This window comes from Micropterus salmoides, unplaced genomic scaffold (genome assembly GCF_014851395.1).
Source record: "Micropterus salmoides isolate LMB-PRFRI ecotype aquatic unplaced genomic scaffold, ASM1485139v1 Ms_hic_scaffold_18, whole genome shotgun sequence".
In the NCBI taxonomy this organism is placed as follows: domain Eukaryota; kingdom Metazoa; phylum Chordata; class Actinopteri; order Centrarchiformes; family Centrarchidae; genus Micropterus; species Micropterus salmoides.
The window spans coordinates 21,735,762-21,754,924 of record NW_024040928.1 but is presented as its reverse complement, the minus strand read 5'-3'; the positions used below and the strand labels follow the sequence as shown (position 1 = coordinate 21,754,924).

The 19,163-nt window shown below is 39.8% G+C and overlaps 1 protein-coding gene across 1 annotated transcript in view; it reads left to right on the top strand.

Moving 5' to 3' along the window:
• Positions 1–19,163, top strand: part of ryr3 (ryanodine receptor 3) — a 139,843-nt gene that overhangs the window by 24,708 nt on the left and 95,972 nt on the right. Inside the window, exons 4-6 of the mRNA XM_038726240.1 lie at positions 12,175–12,246; positions 15,849–15,927; positions 17,504–17,616. Coding sequence (XP_038582168.1) covers positions 12,175–12,246; positions 15,849–15,927; positions 17,504–17,616 — 264 coding nt within the window. The remainder of the gene's footprint in view (positions 1–12,174; positions 12,247–15,848; positions 15,928–17,503; positions 17,617–19,163) is intronic.

Sequence of the window (19,163 nt, the reverse complement as noted above, 5' to 3'; positions counted from 1 at the left end):
GTCAGACTTTTCAGGTATAGAACCGAAGAAGGAAGAAAGAAGCACTTTAAACCTCTTTTTAATGTGAGATTAGAAATCAATTAACATTTGTAGGATCATAGTACCTTTCTGTGTAGTAAGTCACAAGATCGCTGACGTAATCGCTGACGTAATCTGTACTCTGCGCATGCGTTGGCGTCTGTAGCCACCTGTCGGAAGCTCCGTCTTTAACCGGACTCTTATCCAGTTTTAATCCACACTTTTAAGTTACATTTTTTACATCCTTTTTATTGAATCATAAGTTTTTAACTTAAGTTTTACGTGGGTTAAGGATTTTAGTCATCTGGATTTTAAGCTAGATGACTGTAAAAACGCTATCAATGCTACTGATCACAACAAAGCTCCGGCGACTAACGTTATGCTAGCTGAGATAACTCTGCCCCATGACGACTGCACACTCCTTAAGAAAGCGAACAAAAAGATTGCTGACCTTATGGAAGACATCCGAAGACTTTCAGAGGAACTCCAAGAGAAAGATTCCCTGCTGACTGGCTTTATTGTTGTGGCTTCAGTACAAGCCAAAAAGACTGTTTCTCTTAGCGCAACCGCTAACATCCAGGACACCGTGCTATGGGACCCCTCTAGCCTTCCCAGGCTTTCCTCCTGCTCGACTCCGAAGCATCAGTCAACCTGGGCTGAAGTGGTGATCCATGGCTGCAAGAGAGGCTCGGACGGGGCTGCCTCTTCTCCGCACATCCGCCTCTCCAACCGCTATGCAGCCCTGTCTGACGACACTCTGGTCCATCCAGCGGATGCACCTGCGGCTTTGAATCTCCCTGATACGGATCTCTGCACTGGCGGCAAACGGTGATTGGCTGGGCCGCCGGTCTGCCGCTGGGCCTGAAGGGGCAGCCGTCATCCCGGTCAAAAACCTCTGCTTCCCAACGTAGGATCCTGAAGGACGCTGTGCTCAGACGCTCCGGAGGCCGTCTCTACCCTGCACCGTCGGGTAGCCCTTCTCTCAGGTCTGTTACTGCTACTCCAACACAACACTCGGCAGCTCACACACTCCATCCTCAGTCCGCACGCAGTGTTGAAGCAGATTCTGCTCAGTCCTGCTCTGGAACCCCACAACCGGCATCTCCTCGTCCTCTTTTCTCCCCAACCACACTAATAATTGGTGACTCCATAACCAGAAACATTCATTTCTTTAATGCTAACACTCACTGCTTCCCCGGTGCCACCACTGCTGACATTTAAAAAAAAACTCCAGGACCTAATGCCATCGCTCCCGTCCTCCATCACAAGAGTGATAGTCCATGTGGGAACAAATGACACAGCTCTTCAGCAGTCTGAGCTGACAAAATCAGATTTTAACCCACTTTTTAACTTTTTAAAGCAGTGTGCTTTTATCTCTGGTCCCATTCCCACAGTCGGTCGCGGTGCTGGCCGCATCAGTAGACTCCCTGGCCTCCACGACTGGCTCCAGTCCGCCTGCAGGGCTCATTTGTGTGTGTTATGTGGATAATTTTAATATTTTCTGGCAAAGAATGTCTCTTTTTAAGACAGACGGACTTCACCCAAACAAACGGGGCTCAGAAATGTAAGCTGCTCACATACAGCATGTGGTGCGGTCCACACATGACTTGCGTGAATGACTAATCATTCATGCAGCACACCTGGACACACCACCGCTCACTGAACAGATCTCTACCTCACTGCCACAAACAACTGTCTCCACCTGCTGGCATGTAAAACTGTCTGCTCCCAGCGCTGCTCCAAAGACTTCTATTCCTGTCATCATCACGCATAGACCAGTAAACCGAAATGTGAACATCCCACACAGAAATAATAGTAATCTTATAAGGATTAGGACAACTGCACCAACTCCAGCACCGAGTGCAAACTCATTTAAAATGGCTTTCTTCAATGTGAGATCTCTGTCAAGTAAGACTTCTATCTTAAATGATTTCATCTTGTCTGCAAATCTAGATTTTATGTTTTTAACTGAATCATGGTTGCAAATGAATGACTATAGCCAGCTAGCTGAACTGCATCCGCCTCAATATGATTGTTTTAGTCATCCGAGGGTCAGTGGTCGTGGTGGTGGGCTAGTGAGTGTCTATAGGAAAAATTTTAAATGTCATCAAGTACGCTGTGATGAATTTAACTCCTTTGAAGTTCTCACTCTTAAACTTGGAGGGCTGCAACCTTTTTGTTATAATTTATCGCCCCCCAAAACCGCCTGGAGGATTTTTATCAGAGCTTCCTGAATTTTTATCTACTCTGGTTTTAAATTATGATAGACTTGTTCTTTGTGGCGATTTTAATATTCATGTTGATGACCCCACCAATGTTAATGCAACTGATTTTTTAAATATGGCCACTTCTTTTAACTTCAAACAACATGTCAAAGGGCAAACCCATAACCGTGGTCATACACTGGACTTGGTTTTTACCCTGGGTGTCAGCATTTCCTCTGTGGAATTAGTGGACATGACCATATCTGACCACAGATGTATTGTTTTTAGCTGCGATTCGCCTGTTACCCATGCCGCCTCACCAAGCTCCGTGTGTTCTCACATCTTTAATGAACAAAGTGTTTCAAAGTTTTTCGCATTCTTTCAGAGCCAAAGCCAACACCTGTCTGATTCCAACACCAACAATCTGGTCGATCACTAAATATTACTGCTCCTCTAAAGGTTAGGCCTTTGTCTAAAGCTAGTAAGCAACCCTGGATAAATGACAGCATTCGCAGCCTCAAAAGGGAATGCAGGAAAGCAGAGCGCAGATGGAAAAAATCCAGTCTAAAGGATTTATTAATTAAATACAATAACATGGTTAAGGATGCGAGAACACACTATTTTTCTGAACTCATTACTACCCATTAACACAATCCCAGGTTTCTGTTTAAGACTGTGGATCAGCTGGTAAACCCAACCCCTCCTTGTGCCTCAGCTGGAAGTAATGATGACTGTGAATTGTTTTTATCTTATTTTACCAATAATCAGTCAATCAGAGCCTCTATTACCCCCGCGGCCTCTTACTCAGAGGTCCCTCACCAGCAACAAGAGAGTTTTAACCAGTTTTATTCCATCGACTTGTCTGAGCTTTTAAAAACAGTATCACAAATGAGAGTGTCCTCCAGCCCACTTGATGTAATACCTACAAATGTTTTACTGAAAGTAATGGATTCTGTTGGGCCCCATTTGATCTCTGTTTTCAACAGCTCCCTATCTACTGGTTGTGTCCCTGATTATTTTAAAACGGCTTGCGTGAACCCACTTTTAAAGAAACCTGGTTTAGATCCCTCCCTCACAAAATTTTAGACCAATTTCAAAACTGCCTTTTATTGCAAAGATTCTAGAAAGAATTGTGTCCAAACAGCTGCTCACTGTACTGGAAAATAACAAATTATTTGAAAAGCTTCAATCTGGTTTCAGGAAGTACCACAGCACTGAGACTGCCCTGCTTAAAATCACCAATGACCTTTTAATGTCTGCTGATGAAGGCATGTGCTCAGTCCTTTGTACTCCTGGACCTTAGCGCTGCTTTTGACACCACTGATCACAACATCATGTTAGACAGACTGAGGCACTGGGTGGGGATCTCTGGTACTGCTCTAGAATGGTTTTCATCCTACTTGTCAAATAGGAAGTTTTGCATGTCTGTAAACAACTATGTCTCTTCGTTCTGTCCAGTTAAATATGGTGTGCCTCAGGGGTCGGTCTTAGGACCCATTTTGTTTTCCCTGTATCTGCTTCCCCTTGGACATATTATCCATAAACATGGTATTTCTTTTCATATTTATGCTGATGACACACAAATGTACTTGCCCGTCAGATCCACAGATCCTGGAATGCTGAGTTCACTTAACAACTGCCTTTGTGAAGTAAAAAAAATGGATGTCAAATAATTTCCTCCAGCTGAACTCAGACAAAACAGAAATCCTGGTCATCGGGTCCCAGCAGATGGCAAAACAAATACTGCCATCTGCTGGTTCCCTAGTAAATCACATTAAGCCTGTTGCAAAGAACCTTGGTGTCTGGTTTGATAGTAATTTAAATTTCGAGCAGCACACCACAAAGCTTGTTCAATCATGTTTTTTTCAACTTAGAAATATAGCAAAAATTCGATCTATGTTAACTTTTAAGGACACCGAGACCATTTTACACACCTTCATCTCATCACGCCTGATTATTGCAACAGCCTTTTCACTTGTTTAACCCAAAAATCTACTGATCGACTCCAGACTGTCCAGAACTCAGCTGCCAGGCTTTTAACCAGAACAAAGAAATATGACCACATTACTCCTATTTTAGCTTCATTACACTGGCTCCCAGTATGTTTTAGAATTGACTTTAAAATTTTATTGATCACTTTTAAAGCTCTTCATGGCCTCTCGCCTTGTTATATTTCTGAACTTTTAGTCCCATACGCACCAGCATGTACCTTGAGATCCTCGGGCAGAAGTCTGTTGTCTGTTCCAGAGTCTCGACTGAAAACTAAAGGGGACAGAGCGTTTGCTGTCAGGGCCCCGAGGCTCTGGAACAGCCTGCCCGAGGAAATCAGGCCGGCTGAGTCAGTGAACTCTTTTAAGTCCCTTCTTAAAACATACTTTTATAGGAGAGCCTTTCCCGATCTTATTTGACTTTTTTTATCCCTTTTATTTTATTCTATTTTACTTATTTTATATTTATCTTAAACGTGTATTTTGGTCTTTTCAATGTTTTCTTGCTTGTATTGTTGTCTTTTGGGTATTGTATTGTTGTCTTTGCACTTGTTTTTGAAAAGTGCTCTACAAATAACATTATTATTATATTATTATTTATTATTCAAGTAATTTAATTGTAGCATCTACCGAAATTTGATGCTGACAATTACTAGTCAAGTACCCGTTTGCTCTGCTAGCTGGATCTTGGCTTTTTTGGATGTCTCACTTCCACACTTGGAGAACATACTACATCTTATGTACATTTTAATGGGTCTTGAACCCACAAATGACATTTTAGAATTTAAATACTCAAAACCTGACCATAAGAGTTACTTAACTTCGGCACTGTACGTCGTTAATTTGTCACATTACAATGATAATATTTACTAAAAGTCACTTTTGAGTGTAGAAAAAGATATGAAATCAGCACACAAAAAATACTAACAACAAGACGTTTTACAGTTTTCTTTTGTCATTTGCAAGATGTATTTGTTTTGATGGGACATTGTTGTTTTTTTCTCCAGCTAGTAAACTTTTAAGACAAACCTACTAGCTTTTTGCAATATAACACAGTAACTTAGAACTGTGCTGTATCTCTGTAATAACTGTATAACAACGTTTGTGAATGGAAGTGAATAAGGTTGCCAGATCTAAGATATCCTAACTAACAAATACTTAATTACTCATTGACAGTTAATTATTTTGCACATACTTCAAACTGACTTTGATAAGTGAATATGTAAAAAAAAAAAGCAGGTTGGATCAATCCCAATAGCATTTAGAGCAAGCAGACAGACCACACCTAGCAATACTGTGAACTACTAACCAAGAGCTGCGATTGAATTCTAAATAGAAGCTGTCTCTTTTCATTCTCTGCTACCTGTTCCTGTTTTTTCAAAAAGAGATCAGGAGGCTCTGATATTAAAAGGCCGTCGGGGATCAAAGAAAGGAGAGGGAGGAATTATCTGTGAATGCTCTGCTGAATGCACAGCCTCCGTGCTCTTGATTTTACGCTACACAGTGTGAGTCCCTTCCTCTGGGCTCTGCTCTAGTTCACTTGGCATGTTTATTAGACCAGGTAAGTAATCTTTGATCGGGCAGAGAGACTAGCGCCACAGGGGAGTCATCGTCAGCAGTGAAGCACTCCGGTGGGCTTTGTGTGGTCTGTCAGATGCTCATACTCACTCATGCTGCCGCACTCTTAACAGAGTTATTTCATGTGTCGTTTAATCTCATCACGCAGCACTTCCACAACCAGAGGGGGAGGTCAAGAGACAGGGAAGGATGTCATCACCCTTGTTTGGATGAAATGTTGAGCCCTTTCCTGCTAATATGTTTTGGGGGAAAAACTAAGAGAAAACAGTGCTTAATTCTCAAAAAGATCCTAGCATTAAATTTGGACAAACAAACCACTACATACAAGAAACTGCTTGTTAGTGGTGGGGTTTATTCATCACTGTTCTTCTTGGATACACGTGGTCTGTGTTGGTTTTTCATTCCATGCCCAATAATTATTATTAGCTATTATTAGCCCACTGGTATCAGGAACAGAGATGAAAAAGCTATGGTAGCATGAATCACTGTGCAGTACAGCTGCCGCTATTAGAGAAACCAGAGCAATATACACAGTATTACAGTGCTATTGGCAAGATGAATTGAGTGCAAAATCCCACAATACTAATGCAAGATAGCCCAAATTGTGTGCTGTGCTGGATGGCTCTGGCTAGCTCTCTACTTTCATGCACAACATAGCCTTCTGGCACAGATAGCCCTTTAAGTGTCTTATTTTGAATACTGCTTGGGTCCTCTCCACTGGTAATTCAAGCCTGCATTGTTATTAGCCTGGGTAGCAGATTTGTTTTGTGCTCAACTGTGCAACATTGTTGGCTGGCCTTGTTTGGCAAGACAACATGATGTTGGCTGGAATACAAACTCTCTGGTAGCAAGGCTAATAAATCACCCTCCTCTTCCTTTCCACTCCAAGGGTCCATTTCTCTCTATTGTTGTTCTCAGATTTGTGTAATTGACTGCCATACACTCCAATAACACATCTTTTTTTCATTTGTATTTGTGTGTTACTAGAGTGCTGACCATGAAAAATGGGTAGGTCCATCAGTTCGTTCATCCATCATGTTGTCAGTGTGCATGACAGATGTACTGACTGCCAAACGAGAGGGTTAAACTTTCTGCACTTTCATTTGAAGTGATGACTATTTCCCGATTGCCATAAAAGCTACATTTATAGTTTACAGCGTTAAGTTTAGTTGGCAGGTGCTGTATTGTAGGGAGATATTAAGCTAATGGTAATACATTTAAATTTTTCTACATCACCACATAATGTGCAAATGAATATTAAAATACACGTATTTCTCCCTCTGGATATTAAATTAAGCTTTAACCTCACCATATCTCACCATATTCTCTTTCCCTCAGCCAGTCTGGAGACAATCAATTAGCTTGTCACAGATGTCTCTGAACTTTAAATTATGGCATTCTTGAAATAGACATCCATTGGTGCTGTCACCTTGTGCACGAGTCAGATGTTTTGCCTCGTCTCTGAAGACTACTTTGTGTGCCAGCACTTTCAAGTGATAGTGTCTGCTGTTCATTTGCTTAAGCTATTCATTATCCCTGTTTTGCTTTTAATGCAATCACAGTCAAGCCTTAATATACAGCTTGTTAGAAAATACATACATATACATGTATTATGATTAAATTTTGCTTACCAAAAGGTTGTAATGATCTCTCATAAGGATCTGAAAACCCACACGTTGGCAGAAAACTCACTTTGTGGTTTGGGTGTGCTGCTCTGTTTTCTCTGGGTTTGGTCTCTAACGTCAATTAATTTGAAGGGTATTGACACGAGGAAATGTGTTCACATGCACCACTGTTTAGCCATTGCTGATGATTTTTTTTGTCTGACCTCCAGATAACTCGCACAACACACTAGACTTTAGCTGTATTTTCTTTTTACATCTGTGGTTTTTGATTTTTAGAATAACATGGCTGGTGTTTTTTTCTCTCATCACATATTACACATCATGGTGTACATCATATTTCAATAGCCTGTTATGAAGTAAATGTAATGCAAATAAAGCGCAATCTCTGTCTCATTATCCAGATGATTTGAAGGACAGGGCATTGAATATGTACATTAGAATCAATATATCTGGTGGTACTTTAGCAAATGAGTTTGGCATGACTCCCTTCTTAGCGGCCTTGAAAAATTGATTAGTGTGCTATTTCCCATGCTCAGGCTGTTCCATATAAGATAAGCTACTGATATGGAGTGGATATTTAGTAAAGTAAATTACTTAGTCTTGGTTTGGTGTAATGGCTTTGTCAGGCTTTGGCAAGGAGAATACAGACACTGTTTAATTCTTGTAAAGGCAAGCAGGCAGGAAAATTAAAGATCACTGAGTGCTCAGGATGTTGGCTCATATCAGTGGTTCTAACACAGCCACCATTGTAATTAACACAGGCCCATTACTGCTTCGAAAGTCATCAACTGAAGAGAAATTGATTACATTGATAATGGATTGGAACTGGTGATTAATCAAGTAAAAACGACAAACATTTGCTGCTTACACCCTTTAGTGCATTATTGTAAATTGGATAGCTTTGGCACTTTTTTATTATAGGAAGCAGAAAATGCTTAGGGTATGGCTTTGGTCGTTGAGAAATATCCATTACAAGTTACTAGACTCAACCTATTTATACTTAGTATGTATAAAATAATAGCTAAATGAATTGATAACGTAAATTATTAGTAGCAGGTAACACTAGCTAACAATTAGAAGTTGTTGGTTAACTTCATAGTCATACACAGGTAGGCAGACAGTGGACTTCTGGCTGTCAGTTGTACAACAATCACTCTTACTAATTTTGACATGTACTGTACTTGAGTATTTAAATTTTCTACTACTTTATACTTCTACTCCACTACAATTCATAGGCACTCCAGTACATTTGATAACTTTGGTTACTACTTTGCAGATTGAGATTAATACAAAATCAAATCAACAACTTACTTTTTGTATTATTATAAGTTAAGATGAGGCTTTATTGATCCCAGGGTTTAACTTCACAAGCCCTTACCCAGCAATATATAATGTAATTCAAATTAGCCCCAACTTTACCAGCTGCAACATTAATTTTAACATTACATTTGATTTATGCTACACATGACTGCATCAATATTAATGTTACTCCAATAACATACATTATTCTGAAACAGGTCATTCACTCCAATGATTACTTTTACTTTTGGTCCATAACTATTTTTTTATGCTAATACTTTTGTAAATTTTCTATTAGGATATTTTATGCATGACATTTACCACAATTTCTACACTGTGACTACTAGATCTCAGAAGGCTAAGACTTACTCGCCCACTTTTGGTCATTAGGTTTATTCGCTGAAGAAGGGAAACTCTGAGCCAAAATGGGGTGAATTAAATTAGGTTAATCCGGTTAGTTAACATTAAACTTTAAACACAGTCTGAAATTATAAGACTAGGGTAAGACTAGGACTGCAAACATCCGTAGTAGTATCACGGACATAGATTGAAGATGTGACCCGCGATTGGACAGGTAAAAATAAATCCCAAAACAGGTGGCATAGATATTGTGTGTGGAGTGATGAGGACACAGAGTAGACGCACGTTGTTAGAGAAAGTGAAAACAATAATGCTAAAATGTTCAAAGCTGCACCTGAAGGCTTACCTTTTGCGAGTGAACAACTGTTAGCAGCACACTGTAGTTACTAACTTAGTTAACTTACGAATGACAGTTCAGCGTTTCAGTTACAGTTCATGTCGATGTTAACGTCTTGTCCGTATTACAGGTAAAGTCCAACTCAATGGACCAAAGATGGCGTTTAACTGTAGCTAACGGCTGGTGGGCTTGTTGTCATTCAGCTTTAGTGCGACCAAGTCTGGACGGTAGCTACCATAGGTATGTTGTTGTATCGCTTGACCTGGTCTACTAAACTAGCTGCATTCAATAGCCCCGAAATAAATCCAATCTTTCGTTATATTTTTTCTGTTTTGGAGAAGTGTTAGTCCAGTGTTTTTTTTAATAGTTATACTGAGAGGTGTTAGGGTAGGTATATATTCTAGCCATTACCCGCAGTGATGTTAACGAGAAAGTGAACATGTTTATTAGGTTGTGTAACACCAAATTGTTTAATGGGTGTATTAGCTTACCTAAAGTAGCAACAGTGTGGGTTCCATCATTTATCTCTTATTAATTGTTGCTGATACCTTTACAGTAACTTACCTGTCCACTGGCCGTTTTGTTTTTTCACAAATGTCTATGGGGAGTAACAGTGGTGGTGGAAGAAGTAACTTACAACTATTCTTTACTTAAAAGTAGAGAAAACATATATGCTAAAATACTCCTCAAAATGTTAGGGAATGTTGATGTTACAGAAGTGTTAAAGTATCAAAAGTAAAAGCTGTTATGTATAATGGCTCATTTTGAAAGTTTTCATTGTGGAGCTTGAATAGTAGTGTAGTACTGCATCATATCATATGAGCATATCATATTTTTTTAAATGCAGAAAGAAAACAGTAACTAGTTGTTATGTAGTGGAATAAAATGTACACAATTTCCCTCTGAAATGTAGTGGAGTAGAAGTATAAAGTAGCAAAAAAATACCCAAGTCAAGTACAAGTATGTCAAAATTGTACAGAAGTACTTTAGTAAATGTACCGTGTTACTTTACGCCACAAATAATGGGAGCTTTTCTTAAATTAAGCCATCCCCAAATATAATATATGCTCATTTGGGCTAATCAAGACTAAATGCTACATCTGATGTACTTTGCAAATATTAGTTAGTACAGTGTTGGCATGGAGTGTCAGACAGCAATATACCATGACTCGTCTAGCTATGTCCTTCTGACTTAAAACAAGATGTTGCTCTGTGAGCCAATTAAAATTCCAAAAATATTCATTTAACACACAACTTTCTGTACACACCACCCCCTCTCTTAACACACTTACAGGCATACAAACACAGCCAAACAAACTTCTCTGACTTTATTACTAACAGAAATGCACTCCCAGTATCAAGCTGTTTAGGATACAGTACTTATAACTGGAGGTGCACCAAACCAAAGGTCACAGTTCCTGGCAGTGATGTGTCAGCACTGTAGGCAGGCCTGAAATACAGGCCGGCTCTCTCCATACCCCCTCCCTCACTCCCAGCTGTTGCTGGATACTCTTCCCATTTTTCTTTTGATCAAACTTGGTTTCCTTTTTTGTCTGTCTCAAACAAGCCATCTGGGAGAGACTTGATCGCCAAAAGAGAATTAGCTTGGGTTCATATTCAGGGAGTTCTCTTTAGGTCAGTTTAAATGTGACCCTGCAAGCAAACACACAAATTAATACTGACAACTAGACTAGAAAGAGGATTGCCTCCATGTATTTCGTATTGGATAAACACTGCAGTGTCAGCCAACTGGTTAGCACAGTCAGAGTTGTTTCAATGAGGAGGTTAAATATTGTTTGTCACCTCAAAAGACTGTCAAATCTGGTAGACTGTACACTCTAAATAAACCGTAGATGAGAATAGTGTCTGTATAGTAGTGTCAAAGCCCTAATAACCGAAATTTCCACTGTAACAATGATAATATTCTAACAAGTTTACTGTGAAAGAATCAGGTATGTGACTAGTTGGCTAAATTGTATTAATGGTAACAATTATAGGCCAAAGTTTAAACTTAATAAAAACATCTTCATAAATGTGATATAACCTTCTAAGGGAAAATCATGTGCTATATACTTACGTGTATGAGTTTTAACTTACACTCAGTTTTGAGTCTTTCAGATAAAATGATTTGAGGGGAAGGGAACTGAGTCCATTACTGCCGTATGCCTGTTCCAAATTTGTAGTGTTTATCCAGCTCACAATACTAAAACCCAAGTTCTTGATACAGACATGGTTTAGATGTCACTGCTTATGGTACCTTCTCTGTTTTCTTCTGCCGCTAGAGGTTGAGTAAAAAGGTAAGTAGAATTTATTTTATTCACCTCAGTGGTGTGGAATAAATCACATCTTTATTCTATTTTGCTCAACTTTTTAGTCACATTTCCTCAGCCATTGTGCTACAGTGTGTCACAATTATTCTTGTTTGTCACAAGAATGGGCAAGCTGTGTAATGAGTGTGGAACTATACATGTTTGTGTTTGTGAGTGTGTTTTTTTTGCGTCTTTTCCTCCCTTTTTCTTTGTCTGTTTCCTGCTTGCACTTGGAATGGAGGTCCGAAGTTGAAGATGCATATCTGTTCTGTCCCATGCAGTTTACCCACACAGGGTCAAAAGCAGAGGGAACTTTGAACTTAATATCTGAGTTAGAGGTGAAGTGGAGGTTACTAACTTTACCGATGACAATATGTCAAACCTGACAGGGTCCAGAGTTCAATGATACTATACGACCATATGATGATAATCTGTTACCTGTGTATTTCCTGGCAGGGGCAAGGGGGTGGACATCGGACCCTGCTCTACGGTCATGCCATCCTCCTTCGCCACTCCTTCAGTAATATGGTGAGTATCAACAATACAATTGATGATTATTCAGTAAAGTAGTTGTTTAGTGGCACATACTGAAATAAGAAATATGCACAGATACTGTGTATTTCATATATATATATGAAATACACACACACACACAGACAGACACACACACACACACACACACACACACACACACACACACACACACAGGTGCTGGTCATATAATTAGAATATCATCAAAAAGTTGATTTATTTCAGTAATTCCATTCAAAAAGTGAAACTTGGATATTATATTCATTCATTACACACAGACTGACATATTTCAAATGTCTATTTCATTTAAATTCGATGATTCAAACTGACAACTAATGAAAATCCCAAATTCAGTATCACCGAAAATTAGAATAAAAGACCAATACAAAAAAAGGATTTATAGAAATGTTGGCCAACTGAAAAGTATGAACATGAAAAGTATGAGCATGTACAGCACTCAGTACTTAGTTGGGGCTCCTTTTGCCTGAATTACTGCAGCAATGCGGCGTGGCATGGAGTTGATCAGTCTGTGGCACTGCTCAGGTGTTATGAGAGCCCAGGTTGCTCTGATAGTGGCCTTCAGCTCTTCTGCATTGTTGGGTCTGGCGTATCGCATCTTCCTCTTCACAATACCCCATAGATTTTCTATAGGGTTAAGGTCAGGCCAGTTTGCTGGCCAATTAAGAACAGGGATACCATGGTCCTTAAACCAGGTACTGGTAGCTTTGGCACTGTGTGCAGGTGCCAAGTCCTGTTAGAAAATGAAATCTGCATCTCCATAAAGTTGGTCGTCAGCAGGAAGCATGAAGTTCTCTAAAACTTCCTGGTAGACGGCTGCGTTGACCTTGGACCTCAGAAAACACAGTGGACCAACACCAGCAGATGACATGGCACCCCAAAGACTGTGGAAACTTTACACTGGACTGCAAGTAACGTGGATTCTGTGCCTCTCCTCTCTTCCTCCAGACTCTGGGACCTTGATTTCCAAAGGAATTGCAAAATTTACTTTCATCAGAGAACATAACTTTGGACCACTCAGCAGCAGTCCAGTCCTTTTTGTGTCTTTAGCCCAGGCGAGACGCTTCTGCCGCTGTATCTTGTTCAAGAGTGGCTTGACACAAGGAATGCGACAGCTGAAACCCATGTCTTGCATACGTCTGTGCGTGGTGGTTCTTGAAGCACTGACTCCAGCTGCAGTCCACTCTTTGTGAATCTCCCCCACATTTTTGAATGGGTTTTGTTTCACAATCCTCTCCAGGGTGCGGTTATCCCTATTGCTTGGACACTTCTTTCTACCACATCTTTTCCTTCCCTTTGCCTCTCTATTAATGTGCTTGGACACAGAGCTCTGTGAACAGCCAGCCTCTTTAGCAATGACCTTTTGTATCTTACCCTCCTTGTGCAAGGTGTCAATGGTCGTCTTTTGGACAGCTGTCAAGTCAGCAGTCTTACCCATGATTGTGTAGCCTACAGAACTAGACTGAGAGACCATTTAAAGGCCTTTGCAGGTGTTTTGAGTTAATTAGCTGACTACAGTGTGGCACCAGGTGTCTTCAATATTGAACCTTTTCACATTATTCAAATTTTCTGAGATACTGATTTTGGGATTTATAATCATCAAAATTAAAAGGAATGAACACTTGAAATATATCAGTCTGTGTGGAATGAATGTATTAATTATACAAGTTTCACTTTTTTAATGGAATTACTGAAATAAATCAACTTTTTGAGGATATTCTAATTATATGACCAGCACCTGTGTGTGTGTGTGTGTGTGTGTGTGTGTGTGTATATATATATATATATATATATATATATATATATATATATATATATATATATATATACACATACACAGTGCCTTGCGAAAGTATTCGGCCCCCTTGAACTTTTCGACCTTTTGCCACATTTCAGGCTTCAAACATAAAGATATAAAACTGTAATTTTTTGTGAAGATTCAACAATAAGTGGGACACAATTATGAAGTGGAACGAAATTTATTGGATATTTCAAACCTTTTTAACAAATAAAAAACTGAAAAATTGGGCGTGCAAAATTATTCAGCCCCTTTACTTTCAGTGCAGAAAACTCTCTCCAGAAGTTCAGTGAGGATCTCGGAATGATCCAATGTTGACCTAAATGATTAATGATGATAAATAGAATCCACCTGTGTGAAATCAAGTCTCCGTATAAATGCGCCTGCTCTGTGATAGTCTCAGAGGTCCGTTTAAAGCGCAGAGAGCATCATGAAGAACAAGGAACACACCAGGCAGGTCCGAGATACTGTTGTGGAGAAGTTTAAAGCCGGATTTGGATACAAAAAGATTTCCCAAGCTTTAAACATCCCAAGGAGCACTGTGCAAGCTATAATATTGAAATGGAAGGAGTATCGGACCACTGCAAATCTACGAAGACCCGGCCGTCCCTCTAAACTTTCAGCTCATACAAGGAGAAGACTGATCAGAGATGCAGCCAAGAGGCCCATGATCACTCTGGATGAACTGCAGAGATCTACAGCTGAGGTGGGAGACTCTGTCCATAGGACAACAATCAGTCGTATACTGCACAAATCTGGCCTTTATGGAAGAGTGGCAAGAAGAAAGCCATTTCTTAAAGATATCCATAAAAAATCTCGTTTAAAGTTTGCCACAAGCCACCTGGGAGACACACCAAACATGTGGAAGAAGGTGCTCTGGTCAGATGAAACCAAAAGCGAACTTTTTGGCAACAATGCAAAACGTTATGTTTGGCGTAAAAGCAACACAGCTCATCACCCTGAACACACCATCCCCACTGTCAAACATGGTGGTGGCAGCATCATGGTTTGGGCCTGCTTTTCTTCAGCAGAGACAGGGAAGATGGTTAAAATTGTTGGGAAGATGGATGGATGGAAATACAGGACCATTCTGGAAGAAAACCTGATGGAGTCTGCAAAAGACCTGAGACTGGGACGGAGATTTGTCTTCCAACAAGACGATGATCCAAAACATAAAGCAAAATCTACACTGGAATGGTTCACAAATAAACATATCCAGGTGTTAGAATGGCCAAGTCAAAGTCCAGACCTGAATCCAATCGAGAATCTGTGGAAAGAACTGAAAACTGCTGTTCACAAATGCTCTCCATCCAACCTCACTGAGATCAAGCTGTTTTGCAAGGAGGAATGGGCAAAAATTTCAGTCTCTCGATGTGCAAAACTGATAGAGACGTACCCCAAGCGACTTACAGCTGTAATTGCAGCAAAAGGGGGCGCTACAAAGTATTAACTTAAGGGGGCTGAATAATTTTGCACGCCCAATTTTTCAGTTTTTTATTTGTTAAAAAAGTTTGAAATATCCAATAAATTTCGTTCCACTTCATAATTGTGTCCCACTTGTTGTTGGTTCTTCACAAAAAATTACAGTTTTATATCTTTATGTTTGAAGCCTGAAATGTGGCAAAAGGTCGAAAAGTTCAAGGGGGCCGAATACTTTTATATTATTATTATTTCTTTTTTTTCAGTCATATTTTTATTAGAAAATTGAACAAGAGCCAATTTCCACTCTTGGCATGTCTTACTGTTTCCTTTGACCTACACTAATTAATTTTTCACTTGCCAGTACCTGACCTGTTTGAAGACATCAAGGTCTCTGACAGACAAGCTGTCATTTGATGTCGGGCTACAAGAAGATTCAATAGGTACAGTAAGACTAACTGGCACTTTAAACTTGGCTTTTTACTGCTTTTAATTGAATTTAGTCCTGTTGAGTAGCCATTTCAGGTTGCCTTCCCCTGGGATGGAATCAATACCCATGGGAGAAATTCTGTAACTGTTTTTTGCTGCATTTGACATTTGAACTACAGGAATGCTTAAGGCCATTTTCAAGTGGAAACAATACTTGAACTGCTCCTTTAGTCTTCCACACATGATGGTTATTTTTATGTTTGTTGCTAACCAGTGTAGACAGTCGATTTAACAACAGTGAGGAGTCAAGATTATCTTAAAAGCCATATACATAAACAATTAGGTTGGAATGTTAATGGAAAAACCTGAATAAATCAGTGGAGAAACATAATGAAGGCAGAACACAGGTGCACTGCATGGTAGAGTTAAGCAATTAACATCCATTTATTTTCTGTGGCATGAAAAAAAGGCTGAGCAGGCCCAGATAATTCTGATTTTTATCAAGATGGCAAGACGAATGATGACTTTGAAAGAGGGTTAATTGTTGGGGGTACCGATGGCCTTGATTCACAAAGACTGCTCAGCTGGCTAGTGTTTCAATAGGGACAGTGACTAAAGTGACATCTGAATTTAGATCTATGGGGAATACATTAGTAAATGGAGTCAGACATTGTGGTTCACAGCGTAGATTAGAAGACCATGATGCTTATGCATTAGTGTGATATGTATGGAAAAACTGAGAATGTCTGTGCCAACAAGAACAGTCCATTCCTCAATTATAGAGAGAGGGATATTATAGTAGGGTTGCAGTGCATAAACCCTTCACTACAAAGTTAACTGTACATTTGAGAGTTCAATGGTGCAAATTCCATAGGCACTGGTGTACAGAGATGGGGAAGAAATTGATATGGTCAAATGAGTCATCCTTCACCATATTCTTGACAAGTGGGCGAGTGCATGTACACCAAGAGAACGGTGCAGGCCTGAATGCTTGACCCCTACAGAGACAGGATCCGGTGGCTCTGTAATGCTGTGGTGGGCATTTTGTTGGCATGGTTTGGTTCCACTTGTCCCCTTAGAGTGAACAGTCACTGCAAATCAATACAAGATTGTTCTGAGTGATCACCTTTTATCCTATGATGAAACTATCCTGATAGCAGTGGTCCCTTCCAGGATGACAATGCCCCCATCCATAGGGCACGAGGGGTCACTGACGGGTATGAGTATAAAGATGATGTGAATCATATGCTATGGAATGGAATCTCTGGGAGATTTTGGACCGAAGTGTTAGACAGTGCTCTCCACCACCATTGTCAAAACACAGATGAGGGAATATCTTTTGGAAAAATTATATCCATCCATCCCAGGAGAGTTCTAGAGACTTCTAGAGAATTACTGCCAAGGTGCATTGAAGCTGTTCTAGCGGCACTTGTTGGCCCAACACCTTTCTAACACACTTTTTATGGTGGTCTTTGCTTTGTCACCCATCTGTGCATGACTGTGTTGGACAATAAACCTGCCCAAATGATTGCATGTATTCTATTTAATTACCAATATATTAATAATGTTTTTGTGTATTTGCGTCACTAGGAGAGGCCTGCTGGTGGACCATACACCCTGCATCCAAGCAGAGATCTGAGGGAGAGAAAGTCCGCATCGGAGACGACATGATTCTTGTCAGTGTGTCGACAGAGAGATACCTGGTAGGTCAAGTCCAGTATCGCCTCTCCACAATAAATAATTTCAGACTGACCTGTAACTGAGAAGAAACTGAGATGGTGGAAGGTTAAAAAAAATCATTTTTGATGGTGTCACTGGAAAACAAGCAGTAGTTTAGCACATTTTTGGATAGATGTATTTTGCTATAATTTGCTAGCATTTTGCGAGAATTCAGTAAAATAAAACTTTATTCACATCTGCAATTGTTGCAGCAGCTGATATCCAGGTCAACAAATATACCACCATTAGTAGGAGAGGAGTAAAACGGCACTTTTAATCATGAAGCTAAGCTAAAGCAATCAGAGGTTATAAGATGAAAAATCACATGTGGAATCGGTAATTATTACATATATAAATAACATAAATATCCAAAAATATCTAAAATACACACATAAAGCAATGAAGCCTTATGAATAATTCAGAAGAATGAATGCTGTTTATTGTTAATTATTACATTTCATTTGAATACTTATATATAAAAATATATATAATTATATTATTATTATATGCATACAAATGTAGGCACAAACTGCACTGCACATACTACAATGTTTCCTCTGTAGCTTGCTATTCCATGATTTACCAGGTTGTTGAAAACAAATCAAATGATTAGACATTTTGGTCAGTTAGCATTTTCATTAACCAAAGTACTGCTATGGTAGCTCTGCTTTAAAAAGTAGAAGTCAGCGTTATAGTTGTAGTAGGGAATCATCTTAAACTCACCATCACACACTGGAAAGATGATGCATTTTTTAAGATGGTGAGTTAATTGCAGCTCATACTATTCTCATTACATCAGCAGGCCTCCACTCAGTTTCTCATTTCCAGATAAGAGGTTTTTCTCTCATGAATATTTACAATTTTTCAGGCAGTCTGGCTACATTGGATACATCATCGTTTATTTCTGATACACACTGTATCATCTCTCATTTTCCTTTGTCTGTTTGCTTGTCAGATCTCACTTTATTCCGATTTTCTCTGTTGTTGTTTTGGGGGAACAGAATTGTCTGCCTCTAAACTTGCAAGAGTTCAGAGGCAGTCAGTGCGCCAAATTTTGGAGATTATACACCCCATGTAGCTGGAGTTATCTGCTTTGGTTCAGTCACAAGAAAGGCACTTTGTAAAGTTTCATAGCCGTCGGATAGCTCTGATACCCGTCTCACTCCAGCCAACTTCAGAGTGACAAGGCAATTCAAGGGGAAACCTTTAAAACTTTACACTGCTATCTGTAATGGAAATCTGATTACTTGTATAGCCCCCCTGTGCAGTTTCTTTTTAAAAATTATTTTTAGGGAAGGCATCCATCTGCCTGATGAGCTTCATGTTAATGCTGTCTCCCTTATGCGGAGCTATGTACCCGACCTCAATTAACTTACTAGGTAAAGAGAGAGGAGAGGGAGACTTCAAGAGGGAGAGCGAGAGGGAGAGAAAGAGGCAGAGAGAAATGGAAAAAGGGAGGGACAGCGACGTGCCACGAATAGGAGAGTGAGCAGCTCTGGCTTCTAGTGGCTGCTCCGACCCTTCAGGGAGG